This window comes from Diabrotica virgifera, chromosome 8 (genome assembly GCF_917563875.1).
Source record: "Diabrotica virgifera virgifera chromosome 8, PGI_DIABVI_V3a".
NCBI lineage: Eukaryota > Metazoa > Arthropoda > Insecta > Coleoptera > Chrysomelidae > Diabrotica > Diabrotica virgifera.
In genome coordinates, this window is record NC_065450.1 from 194,465,556 (window position 1) to 194,481,344 (window position 15,789).

Below are 15,789 nucleotides of genomic sequence, written 5' to 3' on the forward strand. Positions count from 1 at the left end.
TCCAAGTATTCTAAAAAAAGCAATCGTTACTCCTATTTACAAAAAAGACGATCCGGAAGACATTTCAAATTATAGACCTATTTCCTTATTGTGTGTACTTTCCAAAGTATTTGAGAGAATTGTGTATAACCGTATGTCTGAGTTTTTGGGTAGATTTAAAATTGTAAGTGATTGTCAACATGGCTTCCGTACCGGTAGATCCACTCAGTCTGCTGCCTGCAGATTTTGTGAAAGGGTCTACAGATCTTTGGATGCAGGTGAATATGTGGCAGGTCTCTTTTTTGATCTAACCCGTGCCTTTGATTGTCTTGATAGTCGTTTTGTCAGCAATAAACTGTATAATATTGGTTTTAGAGGCATATTTTTAGATTGACTAATCAATTATCTATCAGATAGGATCATTTCTGTTAAAATCAATTAAGCTATTTCGGAGGAACGTTTTATTAATCTGGGAGTTCCACAGGGCTCTGTATTAGGACCCCTGATTTTTTTGTTGTTTATTAACGATGCATCTAACCAGTTTGATATTTTGGACCTGACGTTATTTGCAGATGATACTTCTCTTGTGGTCTCAGCACAGACCTATGAGAAATTGGCATCTACTTGCAATAGTTTTTTAGCTCGGTTTAATGACTGGTGTCGATCTAATAACCTAATTTTAAATGTAGACAAAACAAAAGTAATATATTTTAATAACTTAAATTCTGTTAATCCGGTACTACATCTAAGTTTTAACAATGTACTACTGGATTCCTCAAATCATACTAAATTTTTAGGTATCCATCTCGACTCAAAATTAAAATGGTCAGTTCACATAGACATGCTCAGTAAGTCCCTTAATAAGTCGTACTATGCATTATCCCGTATTAAAAATATTATGCCCATCTCTGCGCTTTTAAATGTATACTATAGCCTTGTTTATAGTAGACTTTGTTACAACATAGTTTTATGGGGGAATGCAGTCAACAGTGACAGAATATTTATAACACAAAAACGTATAATACGAAAAATGTTTGGAATTAGACCTCTTGAGAGCTGTAAGCCCATATTTATTAAGAATAATATTTTAAGTTTTCCATGTATTTATATCTTCAGAATATTACTATATGCTGTTGATAATATTCATATGTATGACAGAAATTCTAGTTTCCACAATTATTCGACACGAGGTGGCGACTTGCTGAGGGTACCTGGTCATAGATCGAGTAAATTTGAAATGTCAGTAAAGTACATGAGCATTAGATTGTTTAACGTTTTACCAAAAAAATACAGAACAATGAATAAATATTTATTTAAGAAATCCATTAAACGCTTATTGCTTACCAAATGTTATTATACTGTGGAAGAGTTTGTTTCGGACAGAAATATTACCTAAATGTTATCAATTCTATCTACCTTAAAATGTTTATAAAATTTATAAATGTATTAATTTTATTGTTTGTTTGTTTGTAAAACTAATGACATGTCTTATACATTGTATGTCTTAAAGGATGAATAAATATTATTATTATTATTATTTGACAATGTCATCATTAACTTTAAAGAGATGGCTTTTGAATGTTCTTGGATAATTGTTACTTGTATAATTGCAAATTATTAATACAGTTAATAAATATGATAATTTTTTCACTAATTGTGAATTCAGTGATTGTAATAATTTATATGAAGGTACAACAAAAACTAATACTCAATCGAGAAAAGAGGAAAAGTGTTAAAGTAATTTTTTAATAATATATTGTTACTATGGAACACTTACTATTTTGAACATATTTAACAACACAATACTTGGATCACAGTATATAAATATCCTAGTCAATTCTCTGCTTGGATCGTCCATAAAAAACAAACAGTTAACTTTTTATTAAGTTCGCGTAAAGTAATTATTTATAAAATACATTATCAATATTATTTAATCAACAACTCAAAATATTCCCGATGTCATGTCAAATATTTAAAATTGTCACTGTCTTGCCATCATATTCTATTTGACTCAGAACGTTTGTATGACTAGGATAGCGAATGTTCGATTTGGAAAATATCACCACGGACATGGTGTCCATTTTTTTCAAATCTTGAGATATCTAATAAATATTTTTAAAAAACTTAAACGCAGAATGAAAGACTAAATTATTATCGAGGGCCGAAAGTCCCTTAGAATAAATTAAAAGTTTCTGTTGATCGATATATTTGAATTTAAAAATCACACTACATTTTCTCTTAGTTTTTCACCCCTGTAACTTATTAAAATAAACATTACAGAAGTTTTCAGGGACTTTCAGCCCTCGGTAAGAACGTAATCTTTCATTCTGCGTTTAAGTTTTTTAAAAATACCTATTAGTTTTCTCAGGATTTGAAAAAAATGAATACAATTTAAATAGCATCAGAGACGAAACTACGTACACATCCCCTTAATAGTCCGTTCTTTAACGGTAAAATATTGCAAAACCTCTAAATTTTAAAGAACCGCTTGGATTGCCATGAAATTTGGCATACACATAGCTAACAAGTCAAAGAAAAAAAGTAATATTGTGCCGATATGTGCTTTTGCCTGGGGGTGGTTTTCACCCCCTCTTGGAGGTGGAAAAATATTCGTCCAAAGAAAGTCAGGAAATGGATAAACTGGCTTATTTCAAGTAACTTTTGTTCTATAGAGTTTTTTCATTAAGTCAATACTTTTCGAGTTATTTGGCTGTGAATATGTTCATTTTTTTAACAAAATAACCACGCTTTTAGACGGTTTTTCGCCAATAACTCAAATAGTAAGTATTTTGTCGAAAAAACATTCTTAGCAAAAATATAGCCTGTAAAAAATTTAAAAAAATGGTGTATACAGGGTGTTTCATTAATAAATGTCCATATAGTAACTGGAGAAACCTTAGCAGAAAATACGAAGATTTAACCTAAAACACTTAAATAAAATATGGTTCCTTACTGAGTTACAGGGTGTTTTATCTAAAAATTGAAAAACTATTTTTGCTCAGAATTTTAAAACTATTCGACATATCCTTTTCATACTTGGCAGGAAGTAAAGGTACTGTACAACCTACTAAATTATGTTAAACAAACGTTTCTTTCTATTACCAGAGGCGTACTACAGGGGAAAGTGAATGGTTGACCCCTTTCAAATTCTACGCCACTGGCGGAATTGCTATTTTAGTTCAATTTTTGGATTCTCCAATACTTTCTATGAAAATAATATACTCTTCATTCGTAACGATAAAGTTATTAGTCTTCGAGATCTTTGAAGTTTAAAATGAAACGACACGGTTATTTTGATTAATGTATTGTGTCGCTTCATTTTTAATTTCAAATATCTCGAAAACTAATCATTTTATCGTTACGAATGAAGAGTATATTATTCACATAAAAAGTATTGAAAAATCAAAAAATTACACTAAAAGAGCAATTTCGTCAGTGGTGTAAAATTTGGAAAGGGTCAACCAGCCACTATCCCCTGTCGTACGCCTCTGATAGTAGCTAGAAACGTTTATTTATCTTAATTTAGTAGGGTGTACAATGCCTACATTTTCTGCTAAGTATGATAAGAATACGCCAAATAGTTTTAAAGTACTGGGTACAAATATTTTTTAAATTTTAATCATATGAATCATATCATAAATTAATCAAAATAACTGTGCCGTTTCATATTTAACTTCAAATATCTCGAAAACTAATGACTTTATCGTTACCAATGAGGAATATATTATTTACGTAGAAAGTTTTGGAGAATCTAAAAATGGCACTAAAATAGTAATTCCTCCAGCGGCGTAGAATTTGAGAAGGGTCAACCATTCACTATCCCCTGTCGTACGCCTCTGGTAGTGGCTAGAAAAGTTTGTTTGTCATAATTTAGTAGGGTGTATAGTAGTAGCACTTTCTGCCAAGTATGGAAAGGATATGTCGAATATTTTTAAAATGCAAAGCAAAAATAGTTTATAAATTTTTAGATAAAACACCCTGTAACTCAGTAAGGAACCACAATTTATTTAAGTATTTTAGGTTAAATCTTCGTATTTTGTGCTAAGTTTTCTCCAGTTAGTATATGGACAATTATTAATGAAACACCCTGTATATCACGTCTCTACACCTAGTAGAAGCAGAGTTATAGCTAATGAAAAATAGGTTCATATTCGACAAATTCCAAATGGAATATTTAACGTGAAATAACCAAAAATGAAGCACATTTCCGGGAAAACTCATTAAAACTTATTTAAAGAGTTTAAAAAAAGCTTCATCTTTGTTTTATAAAAAAAATTTCTAGCATCAAAATTAAACAAGTTACGCTCAAAATAAAGTTAATCCCTTTTGGTTTTGGTAAAGAAATTGAAAAAATCACCCCCTAATTAGTATCTTAAATGAACTTAATCGTTACGACTTCATAAGTTTCTTGACTCCTGTATATATTGTTTATATGATCTGTAAGTTTCATCGGTTTAAAGTCCTTATTATTGAAAGGGCTGTAGTTAAAAGGGGTTGAACGAGTCAATGATCACGAATGTATGCAAATTTACAAACACCAAATCTTAATCAATTTTTGTCTAACAGAAAAACAAAAAAACACATGATGTTCAGAAAAGCAAATCTGACTTTTTTTGTTATTCGAGATTTTTGGTATCTCTAACAATTTTTAAGTTATTTTGAAAAGAAGCATATTTTTCAAAATTTAAACTTTTAAAAATTTTACTTTGAAACCAAATTTTTCAAAAATAAGCATTTTGAATCGATGAAACTTACAGATCATATAAACACAACATAAGTAAAATAACTTGTGGAGCGGTAACGATTAATTTCATTTAAGTTGCTAATTAGGGGGTGGTCTTCCCAATTTTTTTGCAAAAACAAAAGGGACCAATTTTATTTTGAGCGTAACTTGCTTAAATTTAATGCTAGAAACTTTTTGTAAAAACAAAAATAAAGCTTTTTTAAACACTTTAAAAAAGTTATAATAGCTTTTCCCCAAAAAGTTCTTAATTTTGTGGATATTTCAAGTCGAAATATTCTATTTGAAATTTGGTGAATATGAATCTATTTTTCATTGGCTATAACTCTGGTTCTGCGAGATCCAGAGACCTAACGCATACATCATTTTTTTACTTTTTTATAGGCTATATTTTTTATAAGAACGTTTTTTTCGACAAAATACTTACTTTTTGAGTTATTTGCGAAAAACCGTCTAAAAATGTGGTTATTTTGTTGAAAAATGAACATATTCACTTGCAAATAACTCGAAAAGTGTTACTTGGCGAAAAAGCTCTATAGAACAAAAGTTACATAAAATTAGTCAGTTTACCCATTTCCGGACTTAGTTTGGACATATATTTTTTCACCCCAAAGAGGGGGTGAAAGTCACCCCCAGGGCAAAAGCACACATCGGCACAATATCACTTTTTTTCTTTGACATGTAAGCTATATGTATGCCAAATTTCATGTCAATCCAAGCGGTTCTTTAAAATTTAGAGCAAAAACCGTGAAAGAATGGACTATAACCCGGGAGCAGTCGCGCTCACTTCTGTAACGTGAACAGTCGCGTGTTAGATTTTATCTCACAATACGAATTTAAATACGAATTTACAACAAATTTTTATTTTATAGTATTTTTATTTACTTGTTATGCTAGAAATATTATTTCTAACAATTATTAAAGCTAATTGGCTCTCCCCAAAGCCATAAATTCCTCAAAAAGAAAAAGAAGGAAAAAATAAAAAATAAATAAAAAAAAATTCCTACGCATTACTACACCCTTCCTCGAGGCACAAATTTTTCATCAAGTTATCGCGAAAAAGGATAAAATGTGAGATTCTAAGATGGTTAAATGAGAATAATAGATATCTTTTTTAATTTTCTTTAATAAATAACTAAAAGTTGATATACTTAAAATTCATATTTTATATGTTAATATATTATATAAACATTTACATATATTTACATATACGAATACACATTTTTATTTTATTTTCGTATTACTCCGTAGAGTAACCAGGTGCATCTTTCAGTTGGAATTTTGCCGGCTGCAGACGGGGGATGTGAATTGCAAAGTGTAGAATTCCTTCCCTCTCGTCTTCACTGCAGCATCCATATGACTTGCAAATTATAGAAGTCTTGGAGGTGTTACCATGAAAATGTACCAATAAGTTTTCAATTTAAAAATCTTTTAGTGATTTTTAATATTTTTCAATATTATTAATTTACTATTAGGATTGAAAACTTGCTTCGTCTTCCAATTGCCAGATGGCGCTAGCCACCTATTATCATCCATTTGGTTGCGATGTGTTGTAAAACCTCTCGATGCAATTTAGTTGGATTATGGAGAACAGTGCCTACGTTTCTTCTGATGAAGCTCCAATAAGAGCAGAAAATCGCGGTTAAAGGAACTGGACTGCACTCCGTATTCTAATTAAAAAGTAAGATTGGTTTGCCTTCGCATCGCAACCGAATAAAAATGGTACACATTTTTATTTTATTTTCGTATTACTCCTTAGAGTAACCAGGTGCATCTTTTAGTTGGAATTTTGCCGGCTGCAGACGGGGGATGTGAATTGCAAAGTGTAGAATTCCTTCCCTCTCGTCTTCACTGCAGCATCCATATGACTTGCAAATTATAGAAGTCTTGGAGGTGTTACCATGAAAATGTACCAATAAGTTTTCAATTTAAAAATCTTTTAGTGATTTTTAATATTTTTCAATATTATTAATTTACTATTAGGATTGAAAACTTGCTTCGTCTTCCAATTGCCAGATGGCGCTAGCCACCTATTATCATCCATTTGGTTGCGATGTGTTGTAAAACCTCTCGATGCAATTTAGTTGGATTATGGAGAACAGTGCCTACGTTTCTTCTGATGAAGCTCCAATAAGAGCAGAAAATCGCGGTTAAAGGAACTGGACTGCACTCCGTATTCTAATTAAAAAGTAAGATTGGTTTGCCTTCGCATCGCAACCCAATAAAAATGGTACACATTTTTATTTTATTTTCGTATTACTCCGTAGAGTAACCAGGTGCATCTTTCAGTTGGAATTTTGCCGGCTGCAGACGGGGGATGTGAATTGCAAAGTGTAGAATTCCTTCCCTCTCGTCTTCACTGCAGCATCCATATGACTTGCAAATTATAGAAGTCTTGGAGGTGTTACCATGAAAATGTACCAATAAGTTTTCAATTTAAAAATCTTTTAGTGATTTTTAATATTTTTCAATATTATTAATTTACTATTAGGATTGAAAACTTGCTTCGTCTTTCAATTGCCAGATGGCGCTAGCCACCTATTATCATCCATTTGGTTGCGATGTGTTGTAAAACCTCTCGATGCAATTTAGTTGGATTATGGAGAACAGTGCCTACGTTTCTTCTGATGAAGCTCCAATAAGAGCAGAAAATCGCGGTTAAAGGAACTGGACTGCACTCCGTATTCTAATTAAAAAGTAAGATTGGTTTGCCTTCGCATCGCAACCGAATAAAAATGGTACACATTTTTATTTTAATTATGTTAATGTTTATAATACTGAATAGAGAATTGAATTACTTTTCAAACGAGCTATCACACGACCCCTATTCTTATTTAAAAAAATCATCGATGACATCATCACGCCCAGATGGGTGGCGTCACTAGAATGATATAAATGCCAATAAGTCGTAATTTAAAAATAAAAATTGACCTGTTTTAGGATTTTTTCCAAAGTCGTCCATTCTCGAGATAATGAATATAATCCAACCTTTACGTGCTCACTGTATAACTAAACCGTGTTATTATAAAATAGTTATTTATGAAACAGTTCGTGAAGTATGCTTTATGCGAACACACGCGATGTTTAGAGGACGAGCGCAGCGAGTGCTATATATCGCGAAAGTTCGCAAAAAGTACTTCACGCACAGTTTCATACAATATTTTAACTACGATAAACAAATAAAAAAACTGTAAATTTTCGTCACTGGAATTCATTTCTATTCTACAATTTTTAGAACTCTGACATTTAAAAATTTTAACTTCTTTCAAACCACAAAACTGACAAAACTTTTATTGTAATTTATTGCTCATATGTCATCACCATGACAACGCGAAAGTTAAGGATATATGATTATATGAAAGTGTGCCAAAAACAGAGCGAAAAAGTAAATCCCATTTAAAATACATTGTTACTTCAAGCACACTTTAAACATTTCACGCACTGCTATCTACAATGGCAGTTTTCACAAACTAAAAACTTATACATAATATGACATAGAGTAGATAAAGTACTTTTTTGTTATAGTAGGCTATTTATTATATTCAAAATAAGATAGCTAAAAGGAACTACAACGTTAACGGGGTTTTATTATTTGATATGGTCAATGGACATCTATATATGAAAAAACCGCGGAGTGCTACCATTTAAAGGGGTGCGTTTTTGAGAAATGGGTGAATTAGTCCCTGGGCACATGTTACATTAGGGTGAGTTCTATGCACTTTTGGTACAAATACGTCTACATAAAAATTGTTTCTGGTTAAATTTCCTATCTAAATATAACTTTTTAAAGTCAAAGACTCTTTTTTTTACAAAAATATATTCAAAAGAAAAAGCACAAAGAAACCCAAAAGAAAGAAATTTTGTTTTTTGTCCCATAACTTTTGTCCACGGAGATATAGGTATAGACATTGCTTCACAGAAAAAAAACTTACATATTTTCTCTTTAAAATGATGTTTGGTATAGGTCATTAGGATTTACAATTTTCGAAATATGATTTTTCAAAGTTAGCCACTCACAGCAATTTTGGGCAATTTTCCTTGTTATTTCGCAAATATTGTTCTGTAACTTTTTTCTACGTAACTTTAGGTATATGCGATGGTACACGTAATAGGAATAGAAATCAATTACCTTTAAAATGGTCTACTCTATAACGTTGTACGACTTTTTTTAAAGAGATCATGGGTTTTCAAGATTTTATACTTTTAACGATTTTTTTATAATATAATAAAAAAATTAAACAAAATTATTATATAATATATTAAATATTATATAATACCTAATATAAAAAAATATTATTTTTTACATTTTTTACGATTATTTTTGAAGTTTCTTATTATACTTTTTTTTTGCACATGAATATACTATCTATATATTGCGCAACAAAGAGGGCTTACTTTCTGTTCTTTAAAATGGTGTATCATCTATATTTAAATACATAATGGAAACCGAGTGATTCTTTGATATTTTTTTACCTGTATTATTTAAAATTATTTCTTTTACAAAAATTACATAAACATTAGTCTTAAAAAACATCACTTTAGTTAAAATTATTTAAACGTTGACATTTAAAAAATTTTCAAAATCAAAGTCCATCTCTTCGTTAGCATTAGCTTCAATATCTAAGCTTCAATATCTTCCTCTGACACCTCAGTTATCTTAGAGTTCCCACAATTAATACCCATGCACATGCACCCTTTGCAGAATATTGAACAACTGATTCCTATCTTCCTCTGACACTTCAGTTATCTTAGAGTTCCCACAATTAGTACCCATGCACATGCACCCTTTGCAGAATATTGAACAACTAATTCCTATCTTCCTACAACCACAGTTTTTTGTACATCCTTTGGTATATTTACATGCTATTTTTTCAAGCAAAACTTGTGGTGCAGGAGCTTTGACAATAAATATTGGAATTAATCCATATTTTCAAGTTTTCCCGACCGAGTCAAGTGGATATAAAGTATTACCTATAAAAAATAAGATTCAATCATAACACACACTCACATAAAAAAGTTATAATGAGGAATTTAAAAAATAATCCTAAAATCAAAAATCGTTGCAAGTATTTATTACAATTTGAAAAAGCATATCTAATTAAAAATAACCCTAGAATTTTTTATAATACATACACCATTTTAAAGTAAATAGAATAAGCTTTCCTTTTTATTATAATATAATATATACCATATAGAAAAAAAAGTTATAATGGGAAATTTAAAAAATAATCGTAAAAAATATAAAAACTCGTTAAAAGTCTTGAAAAAGATAACCTCGTTAAAAGAAGTTGTACAACATTATACAGTAGACCATTTTAAAGGTAGTTGATTTCTATTCCTCTTATATGTACCATTGCATATACCTAAAGTTACGTAGAAAAAAATTACAGAACAATATTTGCGAAATAACAAGGAAAATTGCCCAAAATTGCTATGAGAGGCGAAATTTGAAAAATCATATTTCAAAAACTGTAAATCCTAATGACCTTTACCAAACATCATTTTAAAGAGAAAATATGTCAGTTTTTTTTCTGTGAAGCAATGTCTATACCTATATCCCCGTGGACAAAAGTTATGGGACAAAAAATTTCTTTCTTTTGGGTTTCTTTGTGCTTTTTCTTTTGAATATATTTTTGTAAAAAAAAGTATCTTTGACTTTAAAAAGTTATATTTAGATAGGAAATTTAACCAGGAACAATTTTTATGTAAACGTGTTTGTACCAAAAGTGCATAGAACTCACCCTAATGTAACCTGTGCCCAGGGACTAATTCACCCATTTCTCAAAAACGCACCCCTTTAAATGGTAGCACTCGGCGGTTTTTTCATATATAGAGATTCATTGACCATATGAAATAATAAAACCCCGTTAATGTTGTAGTTCCTTTCTATAGTACATAATCAATAACCTGTAACATTTGGAATTTGAAGCATTCTATATCGTCAAATTATTTTATATTATCTCCTATAAATAATAAAAACGTTTCATTATAAAAAAGTTTATTTTTATAAAAGTGTAATTATTTATTATAAGTAGGTGTTTTTTTGTTAAAAACAGTTTATGATATTTACATGATATGCATGATTTGAACTCGTTTTGATAAGACAGGGCTTATACATGATCTTGCAGATCTTCTTTTATTGTTAGATTTTACTGATCAAGTGACATGATAATGTTAATCCGATCGAAAATCAATATAAAAAATGACGCAATCAAGATGTAAAATGCCTTATATAAGATAGTATAAAAGAGTATAAATAAGTATAGGGGAAGATAACACCGTATCTATCATTGTGAAATTAGGTGTGAACGGTATGATTAAATATTTTGCATTAGTATTAAATGAGGGTAGTTTGTGACAAATATTTTAAAATCTTAATTATTCACCTGAACCACCTAACCATTTATATTTTGCTACCATATTTTTTTTCATTAATATTTTCTATTTTTTCTTTTGGTTCTAATTTCAGCTCTTGTATATCTAAAACTGTGTCTTTACATTTTATATAGACATTTTTTGCTTTTGCGACACACTTTGATGATGTCGTTTGTTTTTAAATTTTTACCGTTCATGTTTCTACACAAAAGTACAATATATATTATTCTGAAGTTATTGTCTTGTGGTGCCTTAATGTAATTTTCTATTTTGGTAGAAATAAGTCACAATTTTACTTTAAATTCTCGATCATAACATCTGAAAACCTTCTCAAAATACAAAACTACCTATGTTTTGTATCTTGAAAACCGAGTCTTTTAACGTTAAGCTGTGGTAAGGTATAAAATTTTTTCAGTATTTTTATTAAAATTTCATATGTAGTAGGGGTCAAGTATGGTAACTTTTCAGTTACTCGAGCGTTATGTGTACCTATTGATTGTGAAGGTGACGTCCTAAAACCAAAAAAAGTTAAGTTAAGTTTCATTTTAGTGAGGACTTTCCATTTTTTAATTTAATTTTCTATTTCCAACAATGTTTTGTTCCGATTATAGCTCCAAAATTACTTATTTTTACGTAAGAAATCCAAAGCTGCAATAAAAAATGAGGGCTCCTATTTAAGATTTTAAAGTAACCCCCCATCCTAACTCCGTGAGTGGTGTTTGATGTCATTTGATAGATTTTTAAATAATATTAAACACGTATTTTTAAATTTTTTAACTGATGTTCATTGCGCGAAATATTGCCAATAGTGCAATCACTGAAGGTTTTCACCTCCGATTTCGTTGAACCTCCATCGAATTCCATGAAAATTGCTGAGCAGTTAAAGGATACCACAAGGAACAAAGGTGACATGATGCTAACTTGCGTTTTACCCTGGGGGTGGATGCCACCCATTTTCTAGGGTGAAAATTATTTTATTAAAAATAATACCATAAATCGATAGAGGGACAAATTCTAAGCAAAATTTGTTATATTAAGTTATTAACATAAATCAATACTTTTTGAGTTATTAATGACCAAATATTTTATTTTTTCGTAAAAAATGCATGTTTTGAAGCTTATTTTCACGTATAACTCAAAAACTATTAGCTTTTACAAAAAAGTTATTTTTACCAAAATTGAAGACACTACAAAATTAAATACATTGTTCATTTAAAGTACTAAACTAATGTTAATTCAAAGTAGTCCAGAAAGCCACTGCGCATCCGCTAGGAAAAATATTCTAATTCGGATTTTTGCACAATCTTACTCAAAAAGGACTCCTTTTAACAAATTTGCATGTTGCCAGGACCAAAAGTTGGTCAAAAATTTTTTAAACGTTTTTTTTTTTGTTTTTTTCCTAAAATTATTTTTTTTGCATGGAAAAAAGTTTTTTTTAGGTTTTTTTGGATCATTCCAAACAGAAAAGGTCTTTAGTGACTTTTCTCTAAAAATGATAGTTTTTGACAAATAAGCGATTAAAAATTGAAAAATTGCGAAATCGGCCATTTTTTACCCTCAAAAACTATGTAAAAAACTGAAAATTTGAATGTTGCCAAGGTATATAGATATTCTTTAAACATTGATTGATGAAATCCCGAAGGGTCTTTTGCAATATAATATTCAAAACTCCTTTGTTTTTTAATTGCTAATCAAGCGTGCGCGACACTATTTTCCACCGACAGTATGGTGCAAATGAAAGGAATAAATTCGTTATTTCGTAAACCGGCAACTTTAAGGAAAAATCCCGAAACAGGTCGATTTTTATTTTTAAGTTATGATATTGTGGCATACATGGTATACTAGTGACGCCATCCATCTGGACGTGATGACGTAATCGATGATTTTTTTAAATAAGAATAGGGGTCACCCTGTATAAATGATTATGTCAATGTTTACATTGCTGAATAGAGAATTGAAGAACCTTTCAAATGAGCTACCACACGACCCTTATTCTCATTTAAAAAAATCATCGATTACGTCATCACGCCCCGACGGATGACGTCACTATTATACCATATATGCCACAATATCATAACTTAAAAATAAAAATCGACCTGTTTCGAGATTTATCCTTAAAGTCGCCGGTTTGCGAAATAACGAATTTATTCCTTTCATTTTCACCATACTGTCGGTGGAAAATAGTGTCGCGCACGCTTGATTAGCAATTAAAAAACAAAGGAGTTTTGAATATTGTATTGCAAAAAACTCTTCGGTATTTCATCAATCAATGTTTAAAGAATATCAACCTGCCTTGGCAACATTCAAATTTTCAGTTTTTCACATAGTTTTTGAGGGTTAAAAATGGCCGATTTCGCAAATTTTCAATTTTTAATCGCCTATTTATCAAAAACTATCATTTTTAGAGAAAAGTCACTAAAGACCTTTTCTGTTTGGAATGATCCAAAAACCTAAAAAACTTTTTTTCATGCAAAAAAAATAATTTTAGGAAAAAAACAAAAAAAAACGTTTAAAAAATTTTTGACCACCTTTTGGTTCTGGCAACACGCTTTGTTAAAAGGAGTCCTTTTTGAGTAAGACTGTGCAAAAAATCCGAATTAGAATATTTTTCCTACGGGATGCGCAGTGGCTTTCTGCACTATAGTGAGTTATGGGTAATTGAATGTATATTTTTTTTTTCGATGAGTACTCAAATATAAGTATTCAAGCTTAAACATCGGGAAAACGATGCATTTTATAAAATATACCTGCAAAACATTTATCAAACTACTTCAGAATACCTAACAAATGAGGTCCGGAAGAAGTTAATAGCATCAAAATTAAGCAAGTTTTGATGAAACGAAGAGAACTCTTTCGAATTTTTTAGGAAAGAGTTGAAAATAAAACATACGTCATTTCCACAAAAATTAAAATTTATAATAATCCTTAAAAATTTCTTTGTATTAGCATAAGTAATGATTTTAACAATTTTCACCGGTTTAGAATGCATATTTTTAAAAAAATTTATGATTTAAAAAAATCAGAATTTCTAAAATTATCGTCATTTTCATTTTCTTTTGATAATAACTATAAAAATACCCAATATACGTAAAAAATGGTAAATAATAAAATTTTAGTTTTTTCTATATCAAATAATATACCTTTCACCATTTCTGTAGGGTGAAAAATAACCGAGATATAAAAGTTTAAAACTTAAATTTTGCTGCGAGAACCATGTAACCGTGGACATTTAATCTTTGATTTTTAAAAAAGTAAGGGGGGTAAAAGATTAGTTTCAATGTGATTTACTAGCCTCTGGAATTACCTTTCAAACCTTTTTTAGGTTAACCTGATATCTTAAAAGTTAACAAGAGTTATTAAAAAAAAGATAACATTTTATGGAAAAATTTTTAAAAGATATAGTTTGAAAAATTTTTGGTGCATAAATTTTAATGCTATTAACTTGTTCTGTATCTTATTTGATAGATATTACTAAGTACTTTCACAAATGTTTAAGTTTATGTTATAGAATTCATCATTTTTCCGTAATTTAAGCTTGAATACCTAGATTTGGGTATTCGCCGAAAATAATATCCATTCAATTACCTATAACTCACTTTTAGTTAATATTATTAGGTATTTTAGTAAGGCGTTGATTTAATTTTTTATTAGCTTCAATTTTGGTAATCCTAACTTTTTTGTAAGAACTTATAGTTTTTGAGTTATCTATGAAAAATCGGTTAAAAACATGCATTTTTCTTACGAAAAATTGAAATTTTTGATCTTTAATAACTGAAAAAGTTTTGATTTATTTTAATAACTTTATATAACAAATTTTGCTTAGAATTTGTCACCCTGAGATGTTTGTGAGATGCCACCTTGAGAAGGCGTGGCATCCACCCCCAGGGTAAAAGTGCACCTTTGTTCCTTGAGATATCCTCTAACCACTCATTAATTTTCATGCAAATCGATGGAGGTTGAACGAAATCGGAGGTAATAGCTCATATCCACCTTCAGTGACTCCACTACAAGCTATTATTTAAAATTTTATAATTACCCCTCATCCCTCGTCGTGCGGGGTCGTGTTTGGTATCATTGGTACATTTTTTGATAATATTCAACACGTACTTTTCAGTTTTTCGATCTGATGTTCATTTCAAGAAATATTCGCTTTTTTTTTGAAAGTCCATTTCCCTAGTCCTCGCTCAAATCGCTATATTTTTGAAGTATACATTGACGATTTCGAGTTTTTTACATCCAAAAAATTCTTCTAAATACTAAAAATTTCAATATTGGTCTATTTCTGATCTTGTTTTTTTTGTCTATTCTTTAACAAGCTATTTAACGTCAGTATTCTTATAACATATTGCTTTATTTTTAGGTGCTTAAAAATGAGGTTCCTTATTCTACTTGCCGTATTGGCTGTAGCTGTGAATGCTACATCAATCCACCAACAATGGGCTACATTTAAGGTATGTTATTTTTTGTTATTATTGTCAGCATCAGCCATGCAAATTTATTAATGAAATTTGTGTTTTGTTTATTTGTTTTGAGGCAATGCCTTGCTACTGCGTAAAGTCGTCTTAAAGTATTGACAAAATTATTTTTTTGTATTCGAATGACAGCGGCCTTACATAATAATAATGTATTGTTCATAAACATATAATGTATTGATTAATGCTGCCAGTGCATATACGTGATTCCATGTCAATTTA

The 15,789-nt window shown here is 30.1% G+C and overlaps 1 protein-coding gene across 1 annotated transcript in view; it reads left to right on the top strand.

The window, feature by feature from the left end:
* Positions 1–15,789, top strand: part of LOC114337705 (uncharacterized) — a 153,328-nt gene that overhangs the window by 93,649 nt on the left and 43,890 nt on the right. Inside the window, exons 10-11 of the mRNA XM_050659192.1 lie at positions 10,997–11,031; positions 15,456–15,546. Coding sequence (XP_050515149.1) covers positions 10,997–11,031; positions 15,456–15,546 — 126 coding nt within the window. The remainder of the gene's footprint in view (positions 1–10,996; positions 11,032–15,455; positions 15,547–15,789) is intronic.